The following is a 26,543-nucleotide window of genomic DNA, read 5'->3' as shown; positions in this document are numbered from 1 at the left end:
ATGGGCCCATTTTGTCGAAAGTCGTGCAAACCATAGAAACCTATGGTGCAGGGCTGTCTATATACCGACCAGCTTATCCGCTCTTCATCGTGCTATGTTGGCTTGACAAGGCAGTTTGACGGGATGCCACATATTCCTCACGGAGCAGCGGTATTGGCGTGATGGCTGATCGCGAAGGTCCGTCTGTAAACAGTGAAACCTCCCCCTCCAGTTTGCAGCAACCGCCGGCCCGGAAGTAAATAGCTGCCAGCCAATAACGTTCCTCCGCTCGTGGATGTGATATCCTTGACTTCGAGATACTCATCATGCGTTTAGCACCTTTAACTATATACCCCTGCCTCGCCGTGGGGTATGAGTCCGTAGCCAGTGGCGGGGACCGGCTACTCGTCCACCATACTGCGGTCGCTCAGGAGGCCATTGGCTCTGTGACGTTCTGCAGTGGTCAAGTCCTTTGTCGGCTCGACTCAGTTCCGCAAAGAGCTATATCAGTTGCAAGCTGGTTAGACGATGGCTAAACGTAGAGTGTACGCTTCAACCCCTCTAAATCTCATGAACATCTACCCAATACCTCAGGAGAAGGGGCCAAGAGTCGTATCAGAGATTATAACTCCAAATCCATGTCGTCATCGTAATCATTCTTTCCACCGAATTGAAGATCTTCGCCTTCGCCTCCGCCCTCCTCTGTTGTCTGATCTCTCAAAGCTTCCTCTTTCGAAGCCCCTAATTGCCTATAGAAAGATATTTAGAGCACGTTATTCAACATTTGATCGTACGAGCATACCTCAGAGCCTCAGCAGCACCAGCTATAAACCCTCTTGCTTCACCGATTTCCATCGCTCCAACGCCAGTCAATTTCAGACCGTCCCCGCCTCCAACTGCAGTGGCATCTAGCCCTTCCATCAAATGACGCATCTTCGACATTCTCACCTCTCGAAGGTCCCGTATGCAGCGGCGTACTTGATCAGAGTCCTGAATATCATCACTTGCCACATCGAGAAGCATAGTCGCAAGCTCAAGCCAGTGATAAGGCAATGATTGTTGGATTTCCTCGATCTGATCAACGTCCACGGTATTTTGAAGTAAAAATGGAGGTGTCGGGGTGTATTTTTTCCCATCCATATCATAACGATGGCGAGGAGTTCGGTGGCTGCGGTTTTGCTGTCTGGCACCCGTGTTTCCATCCTGTGCGGGAGATAGAAGAGTAGGCGGTCGACAGAATTGTTCTGTTTGCCTGGTCTCTATTTCGAGAATTGAGGACAGTGACTCCAAGGCAAGCCACGAGGGAGCCAGTATATTAACACGGCGTTGTCGTTTTAGCAGGAGAGCAAGCCAGAATGGTAGCATGCATCGCCGGGGCGGTACCATCGCCTCTGTTGGTCCCTGGCGACGTTGGATATTGGGTTAGTGATCGTAGCGGAAGATAGCAATAGTCTGGCGGTCCCATTTATAGGCCCATTAACGGCTACCGGGGTATATAATAGGTAGATTTACCAGTGCAGTATCTCTGCACCATAGCCGTATTGGAGGAGTCGGGGTCTTAACTCACTCCAAGCAATTCAAGGCCCTCTAGCCGCTGTCGAGGAACGACGGTCACCATTTCCATTTCACAGAGAAAGGCGATTTCAGATGAGGTTATCCCCCTCGGTAGCGGGAAAGCCATTGGATGTTTTGCGCTACCTTTCCAGAGCTACAGAGAGCATACAAAAGTGCTTTCATCGCGTCCTTTCGCGGGGCGGTTTTCTATCAAAATATCTAGCTTAGGTAAGGCATTACCATCAACGTTTTAGATATGTCACGTGGATAGCTGCGATGTTGACATTTTGGTTCTTTTTGACAATTGATATTACTGTTTCAACATTTATATGCCTGGGATATAGCCACATGGAGGGCGATCCCTGAAATACTCGTTATACCAGCCATTGGAATACCAGTGTCCAGGAAATTGCCAACTCAATATTCACCAATTGCCCTCTTCTACAGCCTTCCAAGTCGCTAGTCCAGACTATATTCATCAAGCTTCATAGGATGCTTTGACAACCCTCAAAGTAGAGAGATCAATTATATACCCGTTCACTCTCACGATGGCAACGAGCCATGTTATCCCCGCTGCGTCCACTGCATTGCTCGCAGCTGGGTTGATGGTTTATTGGCTAGGGAAGACGAACAGTATTCTTCCAGACCCCTATTTGGACGAAGTCTTCCATGTGAGACAGGTGCAGGCCTACTGGGACCATCGATGGCGGCAATGGGATCCAAAAATTACGACGCCTCCAGGACTATACCTTGTTTCATACGTTGTCGCAGCAACGTCGTCCATGCTGTTTGGGAAACCTGTGGAACTTTCAGCTTCTGTTCTACGATGTATAAATGGACTGGTACTCTTCAACGTGCTGCAGTTTTTTTTGAGAAGATTCCTTTCCATAAAACAAGCTAACTTGTTAGCGAAAGAAGGACACAAGACGAACCCCTGGCTGCTCAACTTAAGTGCCCTGAATATCTGTCTTTTCCCGCCAATCTTCTTCTTTTCAGGACTTTATTATACGGATTTGGCCGCACTTCTTATTGTTTTGGAGGCCTATAGTGTTGACCTTTCACGGAGTCCCTCGAGGAACAAAGGCAGCACCCCCAATAATGCAAAATATCTTCAACTTCTAATTCTTGGACTATCGGCTCTGGTATTCCGGCAAACGAATATTTTCTGGGTGGCGGTGTTCCTCGGCGGCTTGCAAGTAGTTGACACTCTCAGCTCAAGATCTGCGTCGTGCAATTCTTCGGATATATGGCGTCTCGCAAGGGGTAGTTGGGAATTGAACCAGGTGTACGACCCGCCTGCGAGCGAAGCGTATTTTGAAGGTAATACCTACCCACCGTACAACGTCCTACGAAACCGACATATGCTAAGTTATTGCGTGCAGATTACTTGAAAACCGGGCTATCGTTGGCCATTTCCGCAGTAGCGAATTTACCAGCTGTCTTGGTAGCACTTTTGCCCTATCTTTTCTTTCTTGGGTGCTTTGGACTATTTGTAATGGTTAATGGAAGTGTTGTCTTGGGCAAGTATTGCGACCCTTATAACCTGCCATTCTTACTTCTAACGCTTTTCTCCATTTCTCTATAGGCCACAAGGAATTCCACAGTGCGGCCTTGCATCTTCCTCAAATGCTATACATCTGGCCCTATTTCATGTTCTTCTCCTGGCCAGTAATCCTCTATCCATGGGCGATGAGTGCATGGAACTCTATTACGAAACAGAATGCGAAAAATCTCTGCCAACTACTGAACAAGTTACCACGCCTTGGTGTGATATTCGGTCTCCTGGGTGTAATGACTGCAATTGTCCACCTAAATACAATTGTACACCCGTTCACCCTGGCTGATAATCGCCACTATGTGTTTTACGTTTTCCGTCTCCTGATTCGACACCCGATGGTTAAATATGCCGTGACGCCAGTATATCTTATATGCGGGTGGGCGACTATCGCGGCATTCGACCCGCGTTCGGCCAGTATTACTTCAACAACGTCATCCAACCAAAAACCAGGCATAGAGTTGGCTAAATCCCAAGGACAAAGCTCAGTATCTGATGAGGAGCTAACAAGAACCAGTTTTGTATTGATATGGCTTATATCAACATCCCTCTCACTAATCACCGCCCCGCTGGTGGAGCCACGATATTTCATAATTCCCTGGGTCATTTGGCGACTTCATATTACCCCATTAAGTCGCAAGAGTAGTGAAAGGCCAGGCAGTGATACTTCCATTTGCGCAACGACTCTCGAATATCTTCCTTTACTCGTCGAGACGGCCTGGTATTTGGTTATAAACTTCGTGACGGCATATATGTTTTTATACAAAGGGTTTGAGTGGCCACAGGAGCCAGGAAAAGTTCAGCGGTTTATGTGGTAGAGGATATTCTAATAGAATCATATAGTTTCACCCCTAAGACGCCATTATATATGCATGGGTATAGAACAAGATCACAAAACAATAGTAGCAGGAAGGCTGGCCTTATTTTTCCTCACCGTTTACCTTTCGGGTCACGGGTACGTAAACCTTCTCAAATATCTTCTGGATCGGTTTGGCAGCCTGGAGAACGGTTAGCAGACACGGAGACTCAAAGGGCAAAGTAGTGGACTGACGTCAATAAACCGTTCGAGGTCCTGATCTAAACTGGCCAAATCTTCCTTTCTCTTTTTATTCTCCGCTATCAACGCCTGTTTCTTCTTCAACAGTTCCTGGCGGGCCTGTTCCAGCTTCTCCCTCTCCGCATGTTCGTGATTTATCCGGGCGACTGTGAGTTCGTGTTCATCCGAATCGGCGTGCTCAGGATGCAAGGCAATAAATTCTTCAACGGGGATCAACGGCAGCGACAAGTGACTATGACTGTAGAGTGAACCCGTCAGTAGCTGGAAGGTTAAAAATATTTATATATAAACGCACTCGTATGATTCACACGCAGCGATCTCGCCGCTGAGATGTCTCTGCTCGTAGTATAGATTCTGAAGCTGCAGGTGAAGCCGGTCTATCTCCTGGCGTGCCTCCGCGGTCGACTGCTTGGTAGACCTGACATTAAGAATGGCCTCGCGATTGAGTCCCCGCAGCTGGGCGAGCAGCGAATAGACGTGTCTCTGCTGTCTGTATGCGTCCTGCAGTGCGTCCTGGGGGTTCGACGGGGGGCTCTGGATGCTCTTCTCCAGCAGATCGATGAGCTGATGCGCTTGGCCAAGGGTGTTGGAGCAAGTTTCCAGTGCGGGGATGAGCGCAGGGTCCGTGACGATCTGCTCGACGGCCATACTCGCGTACTAACTTATGCTGTTTATATGCTGGTTGATAGGTAGTTAATATCGTGTAGTTTGATGTCGGTTATACCTTTAAAGAAAAGAAGTATACACGTATTGAAAGATGCCGTATCAGATACCGGGTTAACATAGTCCCGGCATCTTTTTCCACCCCTTTGACTTGTTAAAAAGCCGGTAACTTTGGTAATGCAGATACACAACTTCTGTCCAGGCGAATGAGCGTCAGTCGCAACTCCACGGGACTTTGCATTCACCTTGTATCTCGCCTTCTTCCGCGTCGCATCCTCGCCTTCGCCTGCAAATATAGCATCAACTAGCATATACAACCAACTTCCACAAGATAAGAAGCCGCTGCAACCTCGGAAGTTCGTCCTGCCCATGACACCCTGCCAAGAGCGCGCAGTTTGATCACACATCTCCACCCCGGACGGCGTCCTTTTTTCCTCCCAACGGTTCCCGGCTGCCCCTCCTCCATATAAACCCCTTTCTCATGCCCGAAGACACCTCGTCCGCGTCCTCAGCAGTGTCCGGTTTCCTCTTCTTTAGGCATTGAGCAGGCAGAGATGGCATACAACTGATCACTTCGACCTCCGCCACTCTCACACACGAAAACGAGTACCCCCAGACCACACTCTCAACACGGCCATATCTCGTATCTCTGTCGACGTGAAGGGACTCGACGTTGTGTACGTTAGGAGGAAGTTCATATAGAACCGCCGCTATGGCCTGCACGTCTCCTTCGATTACGATAGAGAGCCGTACTAGCACACCGTCTAGCACTGCTTCGGGCTTCCTCTCGCCTGCACACGAATTGACCGGTTTGCTGAAAGACCGGAGACGAAGACATTCGTTTCATACAGCCAGACGACTTTCCTGTGACTATGACGAGGATGCCGTCTTTCTCAAGGTGAGTTGCACCGTTTCACGTCACTTTTCAGGGGTAGAAATTCTAACTCGTTTGCTTTTTTTTTTTTTTACTTTCTCAGGTCGAGCTATTTCTTGCAGAACTCGAGAGACGACTACAATGGCTAGAAGACTATCGGCAATCACACATATTTCACATCGACTCTGGGCTAAAGAGAGCTTATGCCGCCCTGGTAGCCGTCCGGGACTCCTGCTCCCATGCTTCTGGTGAGCTGATGGGCGGAGGAAGACGTCGAGCCCGTATCGTCGTCGAGACCCTCGAGAGCCGCTACAATGAAGCACTGGCCACAAAAGAGACGCTCGAACAAAAGGCCCAAGCGAGCATGCGGTTGATGGAAGACTTTCTCTCTCAGCTGGAAGCCCGTGTCCATAGTGTCCGGGATCGTGGCTTATACGGCGCCATTGATGAAGGTCTGCGTGCCGTCGACTCTAGCATAACACATGCCCGGGTTATGCTCGATGAAGGAATCGAACGTGCAGTTCACGCCAAAACCGCTCTTCGTGAAAGCATCGATCGAGCCATCGCCCTTGCCCAGGAGAAACGCCTGATTCACTACTCTGACCTCCCCCACCCATGGAGGGTCAACCCTCATATCCGAAAGGGCTACCGCTTCACAGCCTCCAAGATCGAATGCGTCACCTCGGTTTTCTCCTTCTCCAACGAGATGTTCAACATCTGGTCACATCTCATCGGCCTGATCATCGTTCTCTCCGTGGCATTCTACTTCTACCCGCTGAGCCCTAATTTCCACCTCAGCACCAAAACCGATGTCACCATTGCCTTTGTCTTCTTCATCGCCGCCTGCAAATGTCTCGTCTGCAGCACAATGTGGCATACCATGAACAGTATAGCTAACCAGCCCCTGATGGAACGCTTTGCTTGCGTCGACTACACCGGCATCTCCTTGCTCGTGGCTGCCTCCATTGTCACAACAGAATACACTGCGTTTTACTGCGAACCGTATTCCCGATGGACCTATATCCTCATGACCTCTACCCTAGGTATCGCCGGCGTTATCCTTCCCTGGCATCCTCGTTTCAACGGCCCCCACATGGCCTGGGCGCGCGTTGCGTTCTATGTGACTCTGGCCCTCACCGGGTTTGCGCCAATCGTCCAGCTAAGCTACACCCGCGGCCTAGAGTGGTCTCTCTACTTCTACGCTCCCGTGGTAAAGAGTATTTTGGTTTACTTTTGCGGAGCATGCATCTACGCCTCACAGATTCCTGAGCGTTGGCACCCCGGATTCTTCGACTACGTTGGCGGCAGCCACAATATCTGGCATATGGCTGTTCTGGGGGGTATCATATTTCATTATTTTGCTATGCAAGATCTATTTGCCGGAGCATTTCTGCGGGCAAAGGGCGAGTGTCCCTGTCTTACTTCTTAGAAGATTTCCCTGCCATCATAGACATTTTCTTGCATATTTTCCTTCTTTCTCTTTGACTCTTCTCTCGCTTCATCATTTTGCAAAATCTGATAAAGCATGCTTTGTGATCATGGCTCACTGGATATGATAGCCGATCAATGTACCGCCACATATAATAATATTTAATTAGAGCCTTCGATGAACTGTTATTTCCGATATTCATTCTTCGGTTTTTTGTATACACTTTACATTTTTGTTTTCGGGTTTCATCGGAGTCTCCACTCCAAGGCCGACTCACTTTGTTTTTTAAGTCAGGGGTAGAAAGTTGTCGATGTTCTTACGTATACCCAGTCTAGACGGAGTCTTCCTGCACCTCCTTTTCCTTGAGAACGTCTGGATCATTGATATCAGTCCCCCGAAGATTTGCTTCGATCTGCATGATACGTCTCTGTTCCTCGTGCGCTTCGGTGTCGCCGAAGACAATGTCCATCTGCTCAAGTGTCTAATGAAATATCCAGGTTAGCTACCATTAATAAACCATTATAAGAGACCGAAATCAATCCATACCTTTCCTCTCGTTTCCGGAACAAAAAAGTATGTGAAGATGAATGCGATAAGACAGAAAGCTGCGAAGAATATATATGTTCCCCAGCCAATCTTTTCAAGCATATCTGGCGTTACCAAACCGATGATACTAGAGAGTAAAGGAGTAGGTCAGCCATGTATCTTTTTTGAGGACCGAGGAGGCTTAAACTTACAAGTTGCACATCCATGTTGTCGAGGTGGTGATTGAGATGGCCTTTGATCGGATAGAAAGGTGGAAAATTTCCGATGGAAGTACCCATCCAACCGGAGCTATCATGTCCTGTCAGTTTCTTGCTCAGTGCAGATTTTCCTTGAATGCAGGATATAACCTACCGAATGAATACGAAAAGTTGACATCGTAAATATAGATGAAGACAACTCCCACCCATCCAGCAGCGGCGTGGTCCTTGAGGTGAGCGCCATATGCGCCAATTATAGCGCCAACAACAACCAGTGCAATGAATGTTCCGCCTGCACCACACATTAAGAGCACTCGTCGACCTAGCCTGTCTATCCAGAATAGCGCGGGGAGGGTGCTAATGCAGTTGATTATTCCGTATACCCCTGTAGCCAGGAGGGAGGCCTGTGGTAGCGTTAGTAATGGGTCGTAAGTATGTCCTAAGGGAGCTGGGGGATTATACAGTGTTTCCATCCAGGCCTAGTTGTTTGAAAACGGTTGGAGCGTAGTAAATCATTGCTATTATTGAGTTAGCATTTAGTTATAGTAGGGGATGAACTGTAGCGGGAGGTTCTGAAACTTACCATTGCAGCCCATAAATTGCTGGAAGAACATGACGGAACATCCGATTGCAAGTCGTCTAAACCTGGACCAGGTACTTATCAGAGAGTAATACTGCAGAGAATAAAATATTAGCATGAGACGAGGCGCTTGCTGTTTGAAGTCAAGGTCAACCTACCTGCGCAACATGGAGTTTGAACCCAGACAGATTCGCAAATTTCTCTTTGGCATATGTGTTCTCGAGGATAACAGACGCCTTGATCTCCAGGAATTCTGCCTCAATCGAAGGATGGTCTTCAGGCTGCTGTCGTAGTTTCGCTAGTGACTTTCGGCCGTCTTCTTCACGATCCATCATAAACAGCCATCTCGGGGAGTCTGGGAAGAAACTCATTCCTACTCCCAAAATGACAGCCGGGACAATCTGGAAGGCTAGGGGGATCCTCCAAGCGGCATCTGATTGTCCATCACAACCATTCGGTCCAACATCTTTATACGGGTTGAAAGCAGGATGCTGAGCAGTTCCACCAGTATATGCAATCTCAGGGGCACATCGAGTACCTCCGATATAATTCGTTCCATAGTCAAGCCAGTAGCTGATTAGGATGCCGATAGTTATGGATACTGTATGTATGATAGCATTAGTATGGCCATAGTTGAAAAGGATTCAAGGTGGGGGCCTACATTGTTGCAGCACAACTAGTCCTCCTCGTATATCTGGCAGGGACACCTGTACGTTGGTTAGTATCTCTATTATATTCAAACAAAAATGGTGGTTAGTTATAAGAGCCGTACCTCAGATATGTAGAGAGGAACTACCATTGTTAGCTGACCAACGGCAAAACCAGCAACGGCACGACCTTGCAGATTATTAGCTTCTATCACTTAGGCACAGGTAGCTAATATAGAAAAACAAACCAGCAAACAACATTGGAATATTGACGGCTCCGGCTTGAATGGCAGATCCAATGACGAAAACGACAACAGCTGTCATCACACACATCTTCCTGCCAATCTTGTCCGCAAGTGGGCCATTCACCAGTGATCCGAACCAAGCAGCTAATTACTGTGTTAACACTCCGTTTTCTTAACGTCTATTCCTCCAAGAACATATCAATGGCTTACCAAGTAGTAAGGTCGAAACGAACCATCCCTTAAATCCGCAGTCACTAAAGACACGAGGGAACTTTGCCCCAAAGGACTCCATGGTGAGAACCCCCGAAACGACACCTTGATCATAACCAAAGAGAAATCCGCCGAGGGTTGAGAACTAGTATATGGATGGCCATTTAGTCAGAACAGTATAATGACTAGAAAGGGGTATAAGACGCATCTCACCAGTGCAACACCAAATATGAATGGATTTTTGGCAACATTTTGGGACCATCCGGACCTCTTTGCCTGGGTTATAGACCCAATGGTCTGTTGGCCCGTTACTTGGCCCATTATGACGGCTCAAATGTAAATCAATGGAAATGTTAATGAGTAGAAAACCCGGAGAAAGCTGGGGTCCCCAGGATATATAAATTCCCCTCAGAATGTGGAATCCTGCCATTCATCTGCTTCCCCTGCCATAGTGCATAGAGTGAGGGCTCGGTTCGATGTGGGAGCTATTCAAGGTCTCCACTGTAGGAACGGGATTCTGCAGCTCGAATGCTCGCCCGAAAGGCCCTGCCGGGCTTATAGCCGAAAAGGTAAACTGGTCTCTATATGGCCTGGAAGAAAGGCCGAAGGCTTGAAACTCACACCCGCGCGGGATGGATAGGTTGCACTCGATAAGGGTTGAAAATGTGGAGATAAATGTCACGCAAGCTTCAATATCAAATCTAGGGGATGGGTGGCGATTGGTTATCCCCGTATTATGCGAGTTAACATTTCTAATCGGTACACGGACAAAGCGCCGAGTATGTACTTTCCCAGGGCTGGAGATTTATTATCGGTCGAAAGAGGTTGAATCAGAGAAATTTCTTCTATTACTCTGGGAGTGCATATCTATATAAGATATGTATCAACATATTCTAGTCTATCAAGAGGCTTTATTGAATTGGCTTTGGTTTGTGCGGTTCGAAATTTCTCTGGGACAGCGGGACTTCCAAATCACGGCGGGTTAGAAAGACGTAAGCTCTACTGTGGAGGCAGGGAGAATCCGAGCACAGAGAGCCGTGGTCAAACCGCGTTCTATTATCAGAATTGATCTGATCGGGCTTTTTTTTGACCAGTAATGTCCTCGTTAAGCCCGCGGGGGTGTCTGTATTCTTTGTGGGGGCGGCGAAGTGAATGCAAAGCTGTATACCAAACATAGTATTTGCTCTCCCGCGCTGGGTTTAATTTTTAGCTTCACTTGCTTCTTCAAGTGCGGTTGCACCTTCGTTAGAAGGCGAAGGAGGTATCCGCTTCCTGAACCGGCCTTGTAGCCAACAACGATGCATCTTCAGCTTCCTTTGGCGGTTGACAATTAATCGGCGGTCAAGATCCATATTGAGAATTTCGAACCCGGTATCGGATGAGCTACTATCAATAGCTGTAGTGCTCTCGCCATCGCCTGTCTTAAACTCCGGTATACCTCCATGGGGGGTCCATTTGCCCCAAATATGGGATACTTCGTCCTTCTCGAAAAAATATACCCTCGTGCCATCCCCTCTAACATAAAAATTGTCGTCCATCCATCGACCCTTTTTAAATCGCACTTGGGCAAGGTCACCCCTGCCGTAATCTCGAAATAGGACATAGCCTCCCGGCTTCAAGACCTGATATATATTCGAGACTGCACGTTCCCACTCTGCCGGGGCCAACGCAGAAAATATGAAGACCATAACAACAACGTCCACAGATTCTTTTTCGAGACCTGGAGGAAGAGAGCCTTCGCCGGTGGCTGTGACATCCCACACATCTGCCTGCATATGCTTCTCGTTGTAATTTTCACTCTTCCGCATAACATTAACAGCAGCTGAGGAGTAATCGCACGCATGAACCATCAACTTGTCGTTCTCATTATTCATTAAAACCGGGAAAGCAGTGTTGCCCGCTCCCGCTCCGACTTCAAGCACCACCTTTGGACCCGCATCTGCAGCGGTCACTTCGCCCAAAATCGGGAATTCCTGCTTCAGCCACTTGCGGTTCTTAAAAAAATTGCTTGTATTATTCTTGTAGAACAGATTCCACCACTTTGCAGGCTGAGAATTAAACCGATGGCGGTCGAAATCGGAAACGGGAGATGCGCGCTGTCTTGCATACTGTAATTCGGCATATTCGTAGTATTCTGGGTCTGCATCGACATGATCCCAGGCGTTGAATTCAAAGACATCGTCGCCTTCTTCTAGAAAACGAGAGCCAAATTGGAACGGGTCAGTTCGTTTCTGATTGTTGGCGGGGTCGTGGGATCGGTGTGCCGGAACGGGAACCGGCTCGACAAGCTGAGCGACTGCCACGTAGTCTTTACACTCTGCGTAGGCCGAAGTAGACGGTTCCGTCATTCTGTTAGTGGGTGAATTGCTCTTGCGAATGACTCGGATCGAATAAAGGGAACAGGAGGGGTTGGTTTGTCTGTTGGAAACGAAATCTGATTATAATAACTACTTTTGCGATAAGAATTTCAAGATCGGGATCGGATTATTATATAATCCGTTATCTCTGGTACGGCCAATCGGATCTGACCATCTTTATACAGCAGATCCACTATTATGTCTATTTCTATTGGCCAATTTGGTTAATTACGATACAAGGTGTAATAGATTACGGGATATCCGCTGAGCCGCAGCAGCCACGTGACTCAGCCGCAGTTTCTCCGCAGTTTCCAGGAACAAAACGTTTCGTAACTCGTTCCTCTTTCTCTGGCCTTTTCCCCCTTCTTCTTGTCGATAGAGATGCCCTGCAGTCGCGATATAGAGGCTTAGATTTTGCGAAGAGTCAGCCCTCCCCAGCTAGGGGTTTGAGGGTGTGCATGTCCAACTGGCCTCTCCTCCCCCAAACAGGCTTATCTGGCCGCTGACGACGCTCGTTACATCCAGAGAGGTGCCCACAGTCTCGCTGTCTATCACCTCAAATGGCTTTCTTTGCCAATCTCTGTGCATGCTATACTTCAAAGGGTAGAAAGGGACATAAAGAGTCGGGTCGCTGCCCTCCACCCCACCCAGAAATACAGCCAGCTCCGCCATCCAATTACAATCGATATCAACCATTCGTCGATGAAAACGATCCATACCACTCAAGCCAGCCGCTCCCGAGATATACGGCACGGCCGATCAGCATTCAGGAAAAGACTCTAGCCTTCTCGGGTCTCCAACCCATATCTGATCGCGAATACCCACGAGATGAAAAGAGCCAGCTCGAAACAAACCAGAGCACATATGATCAACGCTCCCCTCGTAATGTAGCAGAGGATGATTCGTCCGATGCATCATCGCAGATATCCTTCCCTAGTAGCTTGGGGAATACCTCTACCGCCACTGGTGAAACGCCTCCGCCTCCATATTCTTCCTACTGTTCGTCACCAGCTCACTCTCACCGATCAATGTCGATATCTATCTCCGTCACTAATACTGGAATGACTGAAACCGATACCTCTTCGATAATGCCACCTTCTCCAATTGCTACACCACCGCCAGTATTTCATCGAGACTATACGGGTAGCTCTCGGCGTTCGTGTGAGAGCGCCAGAAGAAGCAAAGATGCAACTCTACCTGACTATACAAGGAGCAATTGATGATAATAGTGCATTTTTCTCGTATTTTGATTATTAGTTATGACTCTTTTTTAACGACTGGGCAGGATCTATTATGGTGGGTGTGGTACCAAAGGATGGAGAGGGAAAGAATATTATCCTGCTTTGGGTCGGCATTGGAAACAGAACATTTCCTAGAGAGCTCTACGGACATATACAATTGTTGTACATAATTTAATCCAGGGTGGCGTAGTGGGAAATAACCTAGATACGTTTTCTCTGTTGGGTTGTTTTGGAGATGTATAAGTGCTGGACACTCTTCCTCTTCCACATTATCATAATCCTTGATAAAAATTCAACCCCCATTTAAAGTCTAAAGGCTTGAGAAATAATATATTAGTTGTACCCGATCTTCCAAGAAAAAGTTCCTCTGCATATTGTTTGCTACCAGACTTTCGAACTCCCGATACCGTTCTTTACACTTATCGCAGGAAACAAGCCAGCATTAAAGGAAATAAAATATATCAACAAGTGAATATTATACTTTACTAAAGATAACGAACCACCTGTAGAATTGAAAACAAAAGTAAACAGGAACGGTAGGACAGTAACAGGATTGAATAAGGAATGAGAGAACACCATTTCGCTAAATGCCTGCTAGTAGCCCCAGTTCCCCTTAACTTGAAATTGTTTCCCTTCGCCGAAATAAGAAATACACCCACTTTGCAAGGAAGTGAAAGACAGAGAGTCGTTAAAAAGATCAACCAAGACACAAAGACACAACTTCGACGTAACAAAAGAAACAAAAATGCAGGACCTCGAACGGCCATTGACGACACAGACATGAGTAGTGAAAGGAAGATTTGAGGATATGATAAAGTTCAAGGACGCATGTGAATCTGTATGAAGCGCAAATAGTTTAAGGGGGGTATGGAGGTTAGGTGTGTGGCGAGGAAGGCTTGTACCCGATCTCTAGTGGTACCGCAACGTGTGGTAGAATTTCAGGTGAGATTATGCAGGCATCGACTGCAAATTAAGCATCGTCACCTAGGATTTCTGTATGTTCCGATCCACTACCTGCCGGACCGTTTTCGTCGTCGTCGTAGACGGCAGCGTGCGCAGAATCACCTTGATGGCCCTGCGGATGACCGTTGGTGGTCCCATCCAGCTGAGTCAAGGAAGGGGCGGCTTCTTCCATAGTATCGGTTGGCTCTTCTATAACAGGATGGCTAGTTTCGCCGTCGTTAAAGAGTCCGTTAAAGAATTGTCCAGCAAACCCGGCTACTTCATTGGCCAGGTTACGTTCTAGAGCCACCTCGAACATCTCTAGGTCACGCTTTTGCTTCTCATCTCGTCTTGCTCGCTCCTCTTCAAGGCGACGACATGTGCCGTCTTGTTCCTTCGCCACGTAACAGTTGGGACAAAGATAATTCAAGTCGCAATAAGAACAAGTGCATGGTGGGTTTTCGTCAACGCAATCTTGACAAACGTGGACGGAGCAAGAGGTGCACTCACTTAGCACGCTTGTACAACGTTGACGGTGGTCCCCAGCAGCACGGAATTGAGGGCAGAAGAACGACTGACAGCCAAGCCATTTCCGAGACTGTGGTGCAGCCTCGAAGTACACTGATGCAGGAGTGGAAGAGCGGGTATGGTTGTTAGAGGTGGAGGAAGAGGTCGGATCGGTTCCCTGACTGTCTGCGGCTTTCATTGCTGTAGCGGGAATCGAAGAATTTGTTTCATTCGGTAGAGGATTGCTGCTAGAAGCTCCGGGCCGTGATTGTTCAGGGGGGGCCAATCTGAGGGGTGCAAATGAAGCAGACGTCGATAATGCGGGCCTCACAGGAGAGGCAACGGATGTAGAGGGGGAAGTACTAGGCGACCGACCGTCCCCTATAGCAAGTTTCTCTAATAGAAGATCCCGATAACCACATATTCGAAGGCGCAATCCCCGTAGGTCATGTTCCATGCATAGGGGTTTTGAGCAACTCTTGCAATGTACTTTCCACTGGGGCGAATCAAAGCAGTCCTGGCACAGATTGCGAGGACAACTTGAGACCTGACAGCTTGATGGGCCAAGAAGCCAGCGCATCATCTCAGTGTGGCCTTCAGCAAGAGTATAGTCGGGCTTTTTCGGGTCCCCATAAGCATATTTAGGAAAGTTTTTACTCCATTCATTTGAGGAGTACTCAGGATCCTCCCATCCCTGGCCACGGGGGAGTGGAGCAGCGCGTACTCGGTCGACCTCACGACCAGCTACTCCAAGGGTTATCCCACCGCCACCAGTAAACATGGGTTCAGTACAACACCAATGTAGTTTCAGATTTGGGTAAGTGGGAGGATTGGGCATTCCATTTGGGTTATTATTCGCATTGGCGGCATTAGCTACCGCCTGATGTTGGAAAGGTTCCTGCATAGCACAGGGGGATATCGTAGCCCCTGGAGCCCACCAAAAGGCCTCCGTAGAGTCATTAGCAGACATTGTCTTCCTCCGTGGGTAAGGCGTATCGTATGCACAGCTGTAGCAGAGCGTCTTGCGGCATCCAACGCAATGCATCAGAACACTACATTGCTCGCATCTTTCATGTATCGGTTCGAGACACGCATCACACTTTATATCGTCCACGAATCGTTTGTGACTGCTGCGAAGGTGCGTTGGGACGGTCTTGCCCTCGCCTTGTTTCCGATTCCCGGTAGTTCCTAATGGCTCACCGGAATGGCCGGTCTCGTCGTGCTCCCATAGACGCCCATCTCGTTTAGGAGGCTCTCCGCTGTCTGCTGACGCACCAATCCAATTCTTTGACCTCCACAGCCGGTCGAATACAACCCATACTTCGGGGCTGCCCTGCGGTACTCTCATGGACACGTAGCCGCGCCTCCGTAAACAGCGTCCCGCTGGAGTAGTACACCACGCAGTATCCGTCCATATACCAAGCTTATGGCAAAGACTGACTAGTTCGTGGGTCGGTTCGGAGTCGGAGTCCCTCCTGAGGAGTGACGAAGTCAAGTAAGGACGCCTTCTATGGTGACGGCAGCGGTATGTGTAGAGGCTTTTGATTGCAAGCCGTTTGACTTTTGAGGAGGGTCCGAGGGGGTTTGCGGTGTCTGCATCATACTGTAGTCCAAACATGGTCAAGTAAGGAATGATATGATACTTTAGAGATACGTTTTTGCATCCCCGGACCGAGATGTGCTCAAGCGTATCTCTACGCGCGCTAAGGACGATGGAAATGAGATTCTGACCCGATACGGCGGTGTTATCCAAATCTAAGCTGCGAAGTGACGGACTGAAGGGCACGATGACGTGGAGGAGTAGCTGGTCGAGTGCGTAAGGCCGGGATTGACGCTGGTTTCCCTGCGAGTCTGTTGCTCCGACCAGCGGGCGAACCTGCGTGTTGGAGGGTAAAAGAAGACGAAATGACAGATACTGCCATGCTGTCGGATATGATTTGAGGAAGGATCTGAGATATGAGGAGGTGTGGTAAAGCTGGAGGATCGACTCGGTCGGTGTCTGCAGGAGGAATGATTCGAAGATTGGCGGATGCGTGGAGAGGACGCGTTCGAACGTCGAGAGGTCCGAATGCCTCGTAGGCGACCTTCGTCCCTTATCCTCGATGAAAATGAGATCCGAGGGCGTGCCCGGCGTGTTTGGGCTCACATCGTCAGATGAGATTCTGTCTGGCCCGAAGATGCATGCCATCCTGGATTTTTTAGCACTGGAAAGTCGATCTGGTGAGATATCTGCCGGAGATCGATATATATGTGAGCATCATAGAAGTGAGGATGGCTGCAGAGCAGAGGAGAGTCGTGGATATGGGGAGCGAGATAGGGAGCAAGATGGTCGCGTTGACACATCTAAGCTGCCGGATATTCTCCTTTAGTTCGAGCCTGAGGCACAGCCTGTTCAAAGTCAAGCAACGGTAGAGGCAGCCCGGGTCTTCACATTGCAGGATCCCAACTCTTCTCTGGCCGGGATGTCAGGATGAAGCCGATGGTCTCGCGATGCCTTGCTTTCCTCGCAACCTGAAAGCCTTTCGATAATCGCTAGCAGCCGATTTGGCGCGCCCTCTACAGAAAAATGTCACGTGGACAGCGATGTTTGCCAGGGATGCGAGGCCTTGATGCCGGTCGTGTATAATTTAAAATTGTCCGGCATGGCAAGGGGTACAGTAGTTCCTCTCAGGCCGCTAGCATCTGGACGGCTAAGGCACCGGCCCTTGTCCTTTTTGCAAGAGTGAGCAGAGCAGCAGGGCTACGACAGGTCCAAGGGCAGTTTCAGGGGCAACGGGGTGCCTCTAGATGCCTAGGATAGAAGGGAATTCCCGCGAAGTTAGGGAAGTTTGATTTTGCTATATACAGTTATAATGTCTAATGCTATCGTCGTTCCTGGTTATCGCCGATTCTATATCCTCGGGCGATGCCGGCAAGCCCTTCGACGACCGCGCTTCCCTTAGGGCCACCGTCCTGGCTAGAGTCCTCCTCGTATTCAACGACGAAATCACTGCCTAGACCCTTCCACGACCTATTGGATTTGAGAAACTCGGCACCAGGGGAGACGACGCCGCCGATCGTGGCAACGTCTGTGTTGAACCGTTTGGCTAGCGACTTCGAACCGCTGGCAACCTGTTCGTTTGACGGGCCGGAATCTGCAGCATGTGGCAAAGCCTGCATGGGTCGCGTATTCGATGTTGAAACATATCGACCCGTTCGTAGATCGAAATCGGGAGGTGCTGACTCCGGCTCAGAGAAAGCTTCATCTTCACCTTCGCCTTCACCTTGATCAGCCGCAGCAGTTTCGGTTTCAATGTCCGCATTCGTCGTAGATGCAGATATCTCAGAGTTAAGAAGCGACTGGTAATCGCTGCTCCAAGCTCCAGTCCATACTCTCTCATTGTCACTTTGTAAGGCAAGTTCAAGCTCATATGGCGTGATGACCGGCCTCCAAAAGTCTCTGCTGTCTACAAGTGAACTTTCCCAGCATCCGATAATGACCCATCCTCCAATCTCGCTGAAATTTGCTATTTTGGCCACGTTCAATTTTCCGACTACAAACAGGTAGCTCTTTTTTCCAGCCGCAGCGATGAGTTTTTGCACATGCTGGACTATGTGGAGGTAGTTCTTCACGCTGAGGGTATTCACGAGGATTCCAAATATCGGTTCGGTGTTGAGACGCGTTAAAATCGCATAACGACGGCGAAGGGAAGTTGTCGTTGATGTTAGAAGGGCTTTGCTTCCAGAAGCAGGACCACTACTGGTTCCCTGATCAGTGGGGAATATCCGGATTGCGGCCACACGGGAAGATAGAGTCAAAAGCAGTGAGGTTGGGGGATCCGAAATATGGAAGAGCTGCCATTCATGTAATGATTCGTTATCGCTTTCGACCGATGGTGGGATGGTCCGGTTGGGAATTGGCGACGAGGGATTATGCACTACTTGTGTCGCAAAAACGTTTGTATAGCCCTTTCTCTTTGTGAGGATGGATGCTATTGCGTCAACATGGGCAGCATAGGTGACGTCTGCAACAATTGTGATGCGTTCCTCGCGGTTTGGGTATGATTCCTCGAATGCCCGGACAACAGCATCATGATCGAGCGGTCTACATGTAAAGATATAGACCACTGGTAATCTTGCGGTTGGTGATAGACATGATCTCCCATAATGTACGACAACGTCAGCATCAACATGCTCTGCAGCAACTTCATCCACACAGCAGGTTCCGTAGGAGGTATCAGCAAGAATATATAGTTTGGGAGCCGGACAATCAGCTTTCTCGTCCAAATTCAGCTCCTTATTGATAGAATCGACCACCTCTTCCACGCCCTTGTCGTCTCCATCATGGCCGTTGGTCGTGTGCTTCGTTGTCCCACTATTATTCCCCGCCGTTTGAGGATTGAGGCCGCGACTCAAGAGCTGGAAAACCCGTGGGGCATCAGGTAGCATATCATCGGGAAATTGAAGGGCAATCCTTTGCCATTTTCCTTGTTTGATCTCCCTGATCGTCCGTTCAATATCATATGTGATGCGAAATTCCTCGTCGGATAAGTTCTGGCCTATGGATCGATTGTTCGCTGTAGGCTCTGTTTCATCTAGGATCCGAGAGTCTGGAGTCGAAAGGACCGGCGCAGCCTTCAAATCTTCTGCCATTTCCCCTGCTGCCGCCAATTTCCCTTCTTTGATATATTTATTCTTTGCATTCCCTTGTTCCTTTCTTCTTGGTGGGATAAAAGTTCCGAAAAAGTTTCTCGCTATCACCACGTGATTTCATCCCCCGCCGCTCTATAAAAAAAAAATAAAATAATAAAAATAAATAACTGGACAAGTAAATAGGAGAAAGAGATAGACGGGTTAGACAAGTTTTAACTAGGATATATATATAATGACGCTTTATAAATCGGCTCGGGCCTCTTCACCTGCCCATACCCGTCTAATAAGCTCCCTAATGGGCTTCTTCTGAACTTCACGGGGATTCCAGTAGGCATTCCTCACTGCTATCTCGGCGGCCTGGTCGATGTCCTCTTCCTTCATTCCAAACTCCTTCGCCCCTCGTTTCACCTGTAGTTTCGCCAAAAGAACATTTAGGCCGCGAATTGCGTCGCCTTCACTGCCCGGAAGCACCTCTGCCAAAGTCGCCATTGTGTCGGGGATGTTTGGAGAGTTGTAAGCAATGGCGTGAGGAAGCACAGCCGTATGTGTTTCTGCGTGTGGCAGGTTGAAGCTGCCGCCCAATGCATGGCACAGTTTGTGGTGCAGGGCCATACCAACACTCCCTAGGCACAATCCGCACAGCCAAGCGCCATAGAGAGCAGCAGATCGCGCAGCTTCGGAATGCGGATTTGCTACGATCTCTGGCAACGCGGTGGAAAGGCTTTTGATGCCTTCTCGAGCTAGGAGCTTCACGATTGGATTTCCATTCCGGGCATATAATGCTTCCACTAGCGTTTAGTTAGCATTAAAATCAGTAGACAGCAATGACCGCAGATACAACGATGAAGTTGGAACGGGGATTTTTAGGATATCAGCCTACCTGCGTGAGCAATTGCATTAACTCCACTCGTAGCACTTAGACTGGCGGGTAACGACATCGTCAAGTCGACATCATATATCACCGTTCCAGGCAGGATCTTTGGGTCAGTTTTAGTATTCTTTACCCCGTTAACCGTTTCCCCAAGTATCGGCGTCATCTCGCTGCCAGAATACGTAGTTGGAATACATATGTGTGGAAGCCCTGTCCGGAAACTGATAGCTTTCCCTAGCCCGATGACGCTTCCGCCGCCTATGGATATGATGCTATCCGCATCTTGTTCCTGTGCATACGCCAGTGCCTTCTCCGTAATATGCGTTGGAATATGCATCACCGCGTCGTTGAAGGCTCCAGCTACTTTCCCTTGCAGCATGTTCTTCACGTCATCCACGAGCTTTGCTTGTCGCGGAGTAGATAGAAGTAGCGGGGCTGTTACACCCAGCCGTATAATTTCATCTGGTATATTTTTTATAGTGCCAGTTCCGAAGATGACTCGGGCTGGGCTCGCATTGTATTCAAACGGTTCCATCTTTGGTATCAGACCTGAAGAGGCTCTCGGCTTGAGGAATTGGCGAGTTTTGGGTATCGGTTGTAGTTTATGGAAAGGGAAAGATGCTGGAGTGCAAGAGTTTATTGCTGATTGCCACGCGAGGATAGCAGAATACCTGATCCTCCCATAAGTTGATGGAATGGTTCATCAGTACGCCTTAGGGCGCTGTTTTGAGATTGGAAATGGTTTGAATTGTGACTCTGGGTTGAAGTTCCACTTCGTATACGAACTCAAAAATTCCCAAAGCAGAACGCTCAATAGTTTTTTTGTTTAGGATTGACGACTGGGTCAAAACGGATCAAATGATTAATATTGTACATTTGATGGTATACGGTGGACGCTGCCATCCACCAGTTGTTTCAGGTAGTTGAACTTGTCCTCTAGAACGCCCTGATGGTGAAATATCAAAAGTCTCTACCGCCGGGTCAGGTTAAGACCTGATATCACCATGTAAACAGAGAACTTCAGTCAAGATCCTTGAAGGCCATCACATGCTGGCCACCAGTTCGGTCTTTTCCCTTGCCTCTCTTCCGCTTCTTTCTCTTCTTATCCTCCTTCTCGCCCTCGTCGCTCTCAGGCGCATCCTCTTGGTCGCTATCAGCTTCATCATCATCATCATCATCACTATCCTCAAAGTGTCGTTTCGACGATGATGCCCAGTTATCTTGCCCGCTTCCATTCCCTGGTGCCTCATGCCATACCTTTACTATTGACCCACCGCTACTAACCATTCTCCCGCCAATATCAAATCCAAGGCCTGCAACGCCTTCTACCTCATCGTGTCTGGTTTCAGATATAATGCTGTTACTGCCCAGCTGAATAAATTTCAGACGTCCGTCACCAAGCCCAGCAACGACGACTTTACCATTGCTTATCTCATCTGGAACATTGGCGAGCACCTCCAGGCTCTCGCCGCCGAGCGGTGACCTGTCGACAGTGATCCGTTCGTCTTGGTCGTCCCAAGCGCCCTTTTCCCAGAGAGTGACGATTCCGCTGGCTCCTCCAACAACCAGCTTCTCTCCTTTGCTAGTTCCTCCAGCTTTCAAGCCGGTAACGTATGTAGAACTGGTCAATTCCTCGCCCTGATCTTCGCTTCGGACCATTACACCTCTCCGGAGATCGGTGACCGCAATTGTGGTACCTCCAGTAGTTATCCACTGCTTGCTGAAGCCGGAGGTGCTCATTTCAGATGGAGGTAATGGAGTAAGGGATGATATGTAATCATCGTGAGGATAGTGAGTCTGTTCCGGACGGGCGGAGACCTCAGTGGATGGGGCGCGAAGATCGAAGATATGCAGTGCGCTGGAATCGGTAGCCAAAATGAGAGTTTGCGGAGAGAGTGCGTGTAAGAGGCAAGGGGCATCAATTTCATGAAGAGACCTAACAAAAATATGCCCGTTAATTCTATAGACTGGAACGATTTATCCTCAATGGATGTTTGCGCCGTACCTCTCTTTGGGCCTAGGAACCGCAAATTTAGTCACAACCCGACCGGTCTCTGACTTTGCAGCCTTCACCCAGCCGTCAGTGCCGGCGGAGTAGAGCATCTCTCCATCAATGCCAAAGGCCAAGCTCCTGCAGCTCCCCTTATGCCTCCTCGTCTTCCAAATGGTGTCGATGTGTCCTAGTCCATTTTTATGCTCCCCTGGATCTGAGCCATGCTCGGCAGGCAATTTAAAAGTCTCAACATGGCCAGAAGAAAGGCCGACGGAAACAATTGGCTCTGTAGGGTGGATGGCCTGGGTGAAGATATCCGCCGGTAGAGGGTAACTGCAGACGGTATCGAACATCTTGAACGATGGATATCTTTTTGTCTTTCCAAATTGGGGGCGCGAGGGAGGCGGGGTTTATGCGACTGCTTCTAAGACAAGTGTCATTGCATGCTTAGCAGCTACGTTGGCGGCTCAATTGCAGGTTAACTCGACAGTGTTGAAGCTATCTACAAACTAAATCAACTGGACAAGTCTCCAAAAAATTTCCCGCCGCCAAGCCAGGTACAGCCTTAGTCAGCAATGCCATCACCCGTTTCTATATCCAGACCACCGACTTCACCTTCTGCCTCCCTCTCACGATGTTTCGACCAAACATGAGCTGACCATGGGCAAGAAAGATTCTTTGCGGGGAAAATCTCCTGCAGGGAGGCCTGACCCCCCCAGCTCGGACTCAAGCTCGGAAAATGAGCCAGCACCGGAGTCCGTTGTCTACCGTGGCGCGCCGCCTGAGAAACCAGAGGCGATTCGAACAAGATCGCTTGTCGTCCTCACTTTCTGGTTGATCATATTACTTCTCGGGTTGCCTATGTGGTGGAAAACTACGTCCATCTATAGAGCCAAGCTCCCGCTACATGAAATGGAGAACTGGGCAACTGGAAAGGTTAGATATCAGCCCTATTAATGTCAACGGCCGTCATTAATTTTTGTGTCGAGATGTAGTCGTGTCGGCCCGTTTTCCCCTTACATATACATGTTCATACGCCAGGCTTGAATGTGCCCGAAGCGGAGTCCCTTGTTCAAGCCGCGCAACATGCTCTTGATGACCTAAACGATTTCTCCGCACACCACCTCCGCCTTCGTCTCATGAAAACGAAGGAGAGCTTAGATGCTGAACCGAGAGCCGTCAATGAAGCCGCGGACGATTCTGCACTTACATTACGGCTAATTCCACTCGACGATATCACGTCAATCTCTTCGGACTTGCATCGATACTCTGAGCGATTGGACGTATTTTACCCCTCTAGCCAGGTGCAATCGCAGATCACTTCTCATTCGCCCCTTACAACGTTCATAGCAAACGAATTGCGCACGCTGTTTAATGAAGAGAAGGCAACCCTCGAGTATATACTCTCGCAAGGCAACAGTGCAAATTCGGCTTCGAAAAATGCCATATCGGGAGGGCTAGCGGCACAAGGCCCCCAGGGGTTAGGATCAATTAGCAAAGATCAAAGGGCGACCGCGCTAAATCCTACGACACCTCCACGGCTCCTCGAATCTATCGCCAGCCGGGCGAAGAAGTCATTCAAATACGCCGAATTGTACCACCTAAGCTTTTCTCTCTTCACCCCAGGTCCGGCCCCGTCGTCCTGGGAGATTGAATCCGCCCTGAATCAATATCTATCTCCGCTTCTCAGCGCATTGTCTCCGATTAGCAATTTTTCTGTTGACACTCAGGTGCAAGTCTATGCCACTTTCTCACCAACCGCAACACCGCCTGAATATGATGAAAGCAAAGCTGCATGGACACTTAAAAAGGACGATTTGAGCGGCTTCATCAACGCCGCTGAATGGCCTCTGAGCCCTAGCATTGGTGGCGGACCAACCATAAATTTTATCCTTTATGTTCCATCGCCGACTCAATCACCGTTAGTTGTCAAAGAGAACTCGGCTACAAGTTGGCTTATTCCTCAATGGGGAGGTGTGGCCATTCTAAACCCACCGTTATCTGCAGACCCACAACCGCAGAACCCATATCACCTTTCCCACGAGGCTCTGAAGCCTGCTATGGACACATTTTCACACCAGCTTCTTACGCTTCTCGGCACCCCTACCTCCCCACCATCTCTACCACTACGGCTTCACAGCTTAATCCGTATTCATACTGCATCCCTCCTCTTATCTGCATCGTCTACAATGGGATCCCTTGCCCGCCTCACGCACTCACTTCCTAACATACCCATCCCTGCCACAGTCGCAACGTCCGTCTCCCGCACACTATCGCATCTTTCTTCAACTTGTGAATTGCTGCACCAGGGCGCCTTCAAGTCCGCCCTCGCCAATGCCAGAGTTGCTGAGAAGGAAGCCGAACGCAGCTTTTTCGAGAAAAGTATGGTCGGCCAAGTATATTTCCCAGATGAACATAAGGTGGCTGTATATCTTCCGCTTTTAGGACCAATTGGAGTTCCATTACTGTTGGGGTTGGTTAAGGAGGTGAAGAGGATGATACTGAGCTTGCGATCGAGATCATGAGATAATACCCAATACTACATTCACATAATAGAGAATAAATATAACACTATAGGAAATACTTGTGAAATTTCTAAGAGGCTATATAACCAAATTAAAGTATGTATGTACAGTAGAACTCCAGATAATATTCGTGGATAATTCTACACTTCTCTTATTCCCCCTTACCAAAAACTTAGACAAAAAGCTCTCTCCCAATACAGCGCTCCGGGATAGGTAAAGAAAAAAATCTTATATCCGCTTTAAAGGACTACCAGCGGGAGATTTCGACACTGGAGGTGGCGGTGTATCTGTAACGGGATAGAATGGGCTGCCTCGGCCATTTTGAAATCCAACTCGCTCCATCATTTCGGTGAAAGTTGTCGCTGGCCTGCCGGAGGCCGTAATACCGATGGGAGGTTTCAACCTATTCTCCTCGCCACCAAGATACACGGGACTGTACACCTTGATGCTTTCCGTACTCGAGGATCGTTGCGGGTACGATTTGTTTGGTGGAGTCACGGGCATCGGTGGGACGTCTGAAGGTGGAGGATCTGTTATCACCGTGAATTTCGGCGCGAAGAAACTCTTCACTCGGTCACTTGTGCGTTGAACCCTGGACCGACGGTTGTCATTCTTGTTTTGGTCATAGTAGCTCGACTGTTGCCGCAGGAAGTCGGTTCGGAAGGAGTCTTGTGTGCCTGAAGGCATGGGGTCGGATATTGAGATAACAGTACCCTCCACGGACCTTTGTCGGAAATGGTTGGCGTTCGAGCTAGGCGGCTGGGTTGGAGGATGGCTAGTGCGTCGCCTTCTCAAGCAACAGAATGCAGCAGTGGCTAAGATTCCGCCAATAAGTCCTGTGAAGAACCCTACCGCCACGGCACCGGGAGGAAAGTTATTGCACTTTTGTTCCACGCTTGGTGATGTTGCTGGTACCACTGTCGGTGTGGAGGTTGATGTGGCGGAGGCGGTAGTCGTTGGTGATGTCGTTGGCAATGTCGATGTTGAGGTAGACGGTAAGGGCTCGGACGACGAATTGACAAGCACACAACTTCTATCCTGGCAAGCGTACCCATGCGGACAACACATATTCCCACATTTTGGCAAATCGTCGGTCAGTTTTGTGGTTTTTACCGAGCTTCCTGGATCGACGGCAACGTTCTGCCGCTGAACATCACACGTTATTGGCCGGATAGTCTTGCAATCAGCGCCTTTTGGACAGCAAACAACCGTACTTGCGTTGTCTACGACCAGACAATCCGAGGTCTCCGAACAGCAGAAGTCTTTAGGGAGGTTTGGATTTCCGCATTGTTTGAAGCCGTCCGTGGCACATGTATCGCCACGGGGCCGAAGGCTGCTGGGTGCCGAGCCCAGTTTTAAGCCATTCGTAGAGCCCGAAAGATAAAGTAAAGAAAGGTATAGCGGGAGGAATAGTGAACTCGATTTCACCATCGCAAGTCTGGATTCGAATATGTTATTGGAGAACGGTGTGGAAAGTATTAAAGTATGGTATATAGCGTAGGCCGTGGTGGAATTCTGTACCAGCAGAATTGAGATAATTAAAGATATAATGCTTTTAAAGAGCTGCAAACAGCGCCCTGAGATGAATGGAGGGGACGAAATAGAGGGAAGATTGAGAGGAAACAAAGGAAGAGGCGGCCCCTGGGGTTATATGGCTATAACCCCAGCAAAGCCTCGCAAAGTCTCGCCAAACGGGACCCTTTTAGAACCCTCATCAGGGTCTGATCCATGGTCACTGACGGCCGGGCGGTTAGGAGCCCTTGACCCCAGGCCGTGAAGAATGCAGCCTGCCAGTAGGCCCAACGGCCGGCGCGAAGTTGAAACCGCCTCGTATGGCACCCGGGCCAGACGGGGGCACTGGTTACATGTCCCCAGGGCCCATCACGGATGGTTGGCTGCAGCTGTCCGGGTCTTCTGCTGTTCTGATGCTGTTCTGGTG

At 49.0% G+C, this 26,543-nt stretch overlaps 9 protein-coding genes across 9 annotated transcripts; 2 read left to right on the top strand and 7 right to left on the bottom strand.

The window, feature by feature from the left end:
- Window positions 1–601: 601 nt before the first annotated feature.
- On the bottom strand, window positions 602–1,603 carry GIQ15_02248 (DNA replication complex GINS protein PSF2; the record flags this gene model as incomplete). Its single annotated transcript, XM_033549665.1, has 3 exons — window positions 602–728; window positions 782–1,380; window positions 1,547–1,603. The coding sequence occupies 3 exons, from the start codon at window positions 1,601–1,603 to the stop codon at window positions 602–604; spliced, it is 783 nt and encodes a 260-aa protein (XP_033406826.1).
- Window positions 1,604–4,008: 2,405 nt separating this feature from the next.
- GIQ15_02247 (THOC5 family protein) lies at window positions 4,009–4,793 on the bottom strand (the record flags this gene model as incomplete). Its single annotated transcript, XM_033549664.1, has 3 exons — window positions 4,009–4,086; window positions 4,140–4,383; window positions 4,441–4,793. 3 exons carry the CDS (start codon window positions 4,791–4,793, stop codon window positions 4,009–4,011), a joined length of 675 nt encoding a protein of 224 aa, XP_033406825.1.
- Window positions 4,794–5,938: 1,145 nt separating this feature from the next.
- GIQ15_02246 (adiponectin receptor protein 1) lies at window positions 5,939–7,111 on the top strand (the record flags this gene model as incomplete). The annotated part of the gene is made up of 1 exon (XM_033549663.1): window positions 5,939–7,111. One exon carries the CDS (start codon window positions 5,939–5,941, stop codon window positions 7,109–7,111), a length of 1,173 nt encoding a protein of 390 aa, XP_033406824.1.
- A 331-nt stretch (window positions 7,112–7,442) lies between these two features.
- On the bottom strand, window positions 7,443–9,857 carry GIQ15_02245 (uncharacterized protein; the record flags this gene model as incomplete). The annotated part of the gene is made up of 12 exons (XM_033549662.1): window positions 7,443–7,592; window positions 7,658–7,784; window positions 7,849–7,945; window positions 8,009–8,258; window positions 8,317–8,372; window positions 8,438–8,528; window positions 8,593–9,035; window positions 9,096–9,141; window positions 9,207–9,271; window positions 9,330–9,470; window positions 9,537–9,681; window positions 9,750–9,857. The coding sequence occupies 12 exons, from the start codon at window positions 9,855–9,857 to the stop codon at window positions 7,443–7,445; spliced, it is 1,719 nt and encodes a 572-aa protein (XP_033406823.1).
- An 878-nt stretch (window positions 9,858–10,735) lies between these two features.
- GIQ15_02244 (uncharacterized protein) lies at window positions 10,736–11,884 on the bottom strand (the record flags this gene model as incomplete). Its single annotated transcript, XM_033549661.1, has 1 exon — window positions 10,736–11,884. The coding sequence occupies one exon, from the start codon at window positions 11,882–11,884 to the stop codon at window positions 10,736–10,738; it is 1,149 nt and encodes a 382-aa protein (XP_033406822.1).
- Window positions 11,885–14,104: 2,220 nt separating this feature from the next.
- GIQ15_02243 (uncharacterized protein) lies at window positions 14,105–16,771 on the bottom strand (the record flags this gene model as incomplete). The annotated part of the gene is made up of 1 exon (XM_033549660.1): window positions 14,105–16,771. The coding sequence occupies one exon, from the start codon at window positions 16,769–16,771 to the stop codon at window positions 14,105–14,107; it is 2,667 nt and encodes an 888-aa protein (XP_033406821.1).
- Window positions 16,772–17,445: 674 nt separating this feature from the next.
- GIQ15_02242 (uncharacterized protein) lies at window positions 17,446–20,621 on the bottom strand (the record flags this gene model as incomplete). Its single annotated transcript, XM_033549659.1, has 3 exons — window positions 17,446–19,275; window positions 19,492–20,003; window positions 20,096–20,621. The coding sequence occupies 3 exons, from the start codon at window positions 20,619–20,621 to the stop codon at window positions 17,446–17,448; spliced, it is 2,868 nt and encodes a 955-aa protein (XP_033406820.1).
- Window positions 20,622–21,106: 485 nt separating this feature from the next.
- Window positions 21,107–22,432, bottom strand: GIQ15_02241 (WD repeat protein; the record flags this gene model as incomplete). The annotated part of the gene is made up of 2 exons (XM_033549658.1): window positions 21,107–21,944; window positions 22,092–22,432. 2 exons carry the CDS (start codon window positions 22,430–22,432, stop codon window positions 21,107–21,109), a joined length of 1,179 nt encoding a protein of 392 aa, XP_033406819.1.
- Window positions 22,433–22,739: 307 nt separating this feature from the next.
- On the top strand, window positions 22,740–25,754 carry GIQ15_02240 (glycosyl Phosphatidyl Inositol 17; the record flags this gene model as incomplete). Its single annotated transcript, XM_033549657.1, has 4 exons — window positions 22,740–23,015; window positions 23,075–24,461; window positions 24,961–25,177; window positions 25,253–25,754. 4 exons carry the CDS (start codon window positions 22,740–22,742, stop codon window positions 25,752–25,754), a joined length of 2,382 nt encoding a protein of 793 aa, XP_033406818.1.
- Between the last annotated feature and the right edge of the window lie 789 nt (window positions 25,755–26,543).

This window comes from Arthroderma uncinatum (assembly GCF_011692745.1).
Source record: "Arthroderma uncinatum strain CBS 119779 chromosome Unknown scaffold2, whole genome shotgun sequence".
In the NCBI taxonomy this organism is placed as follows: Eukaryota; Fungi; Ascomycota; class Eurotiomycetes; order Onygenales; family Arthrodermataceae; genus Arthroderma; species Arthroderma uncinatum.
This window is presented reverse-complemented; position numbering and strand designations above follow the sequence as displayed.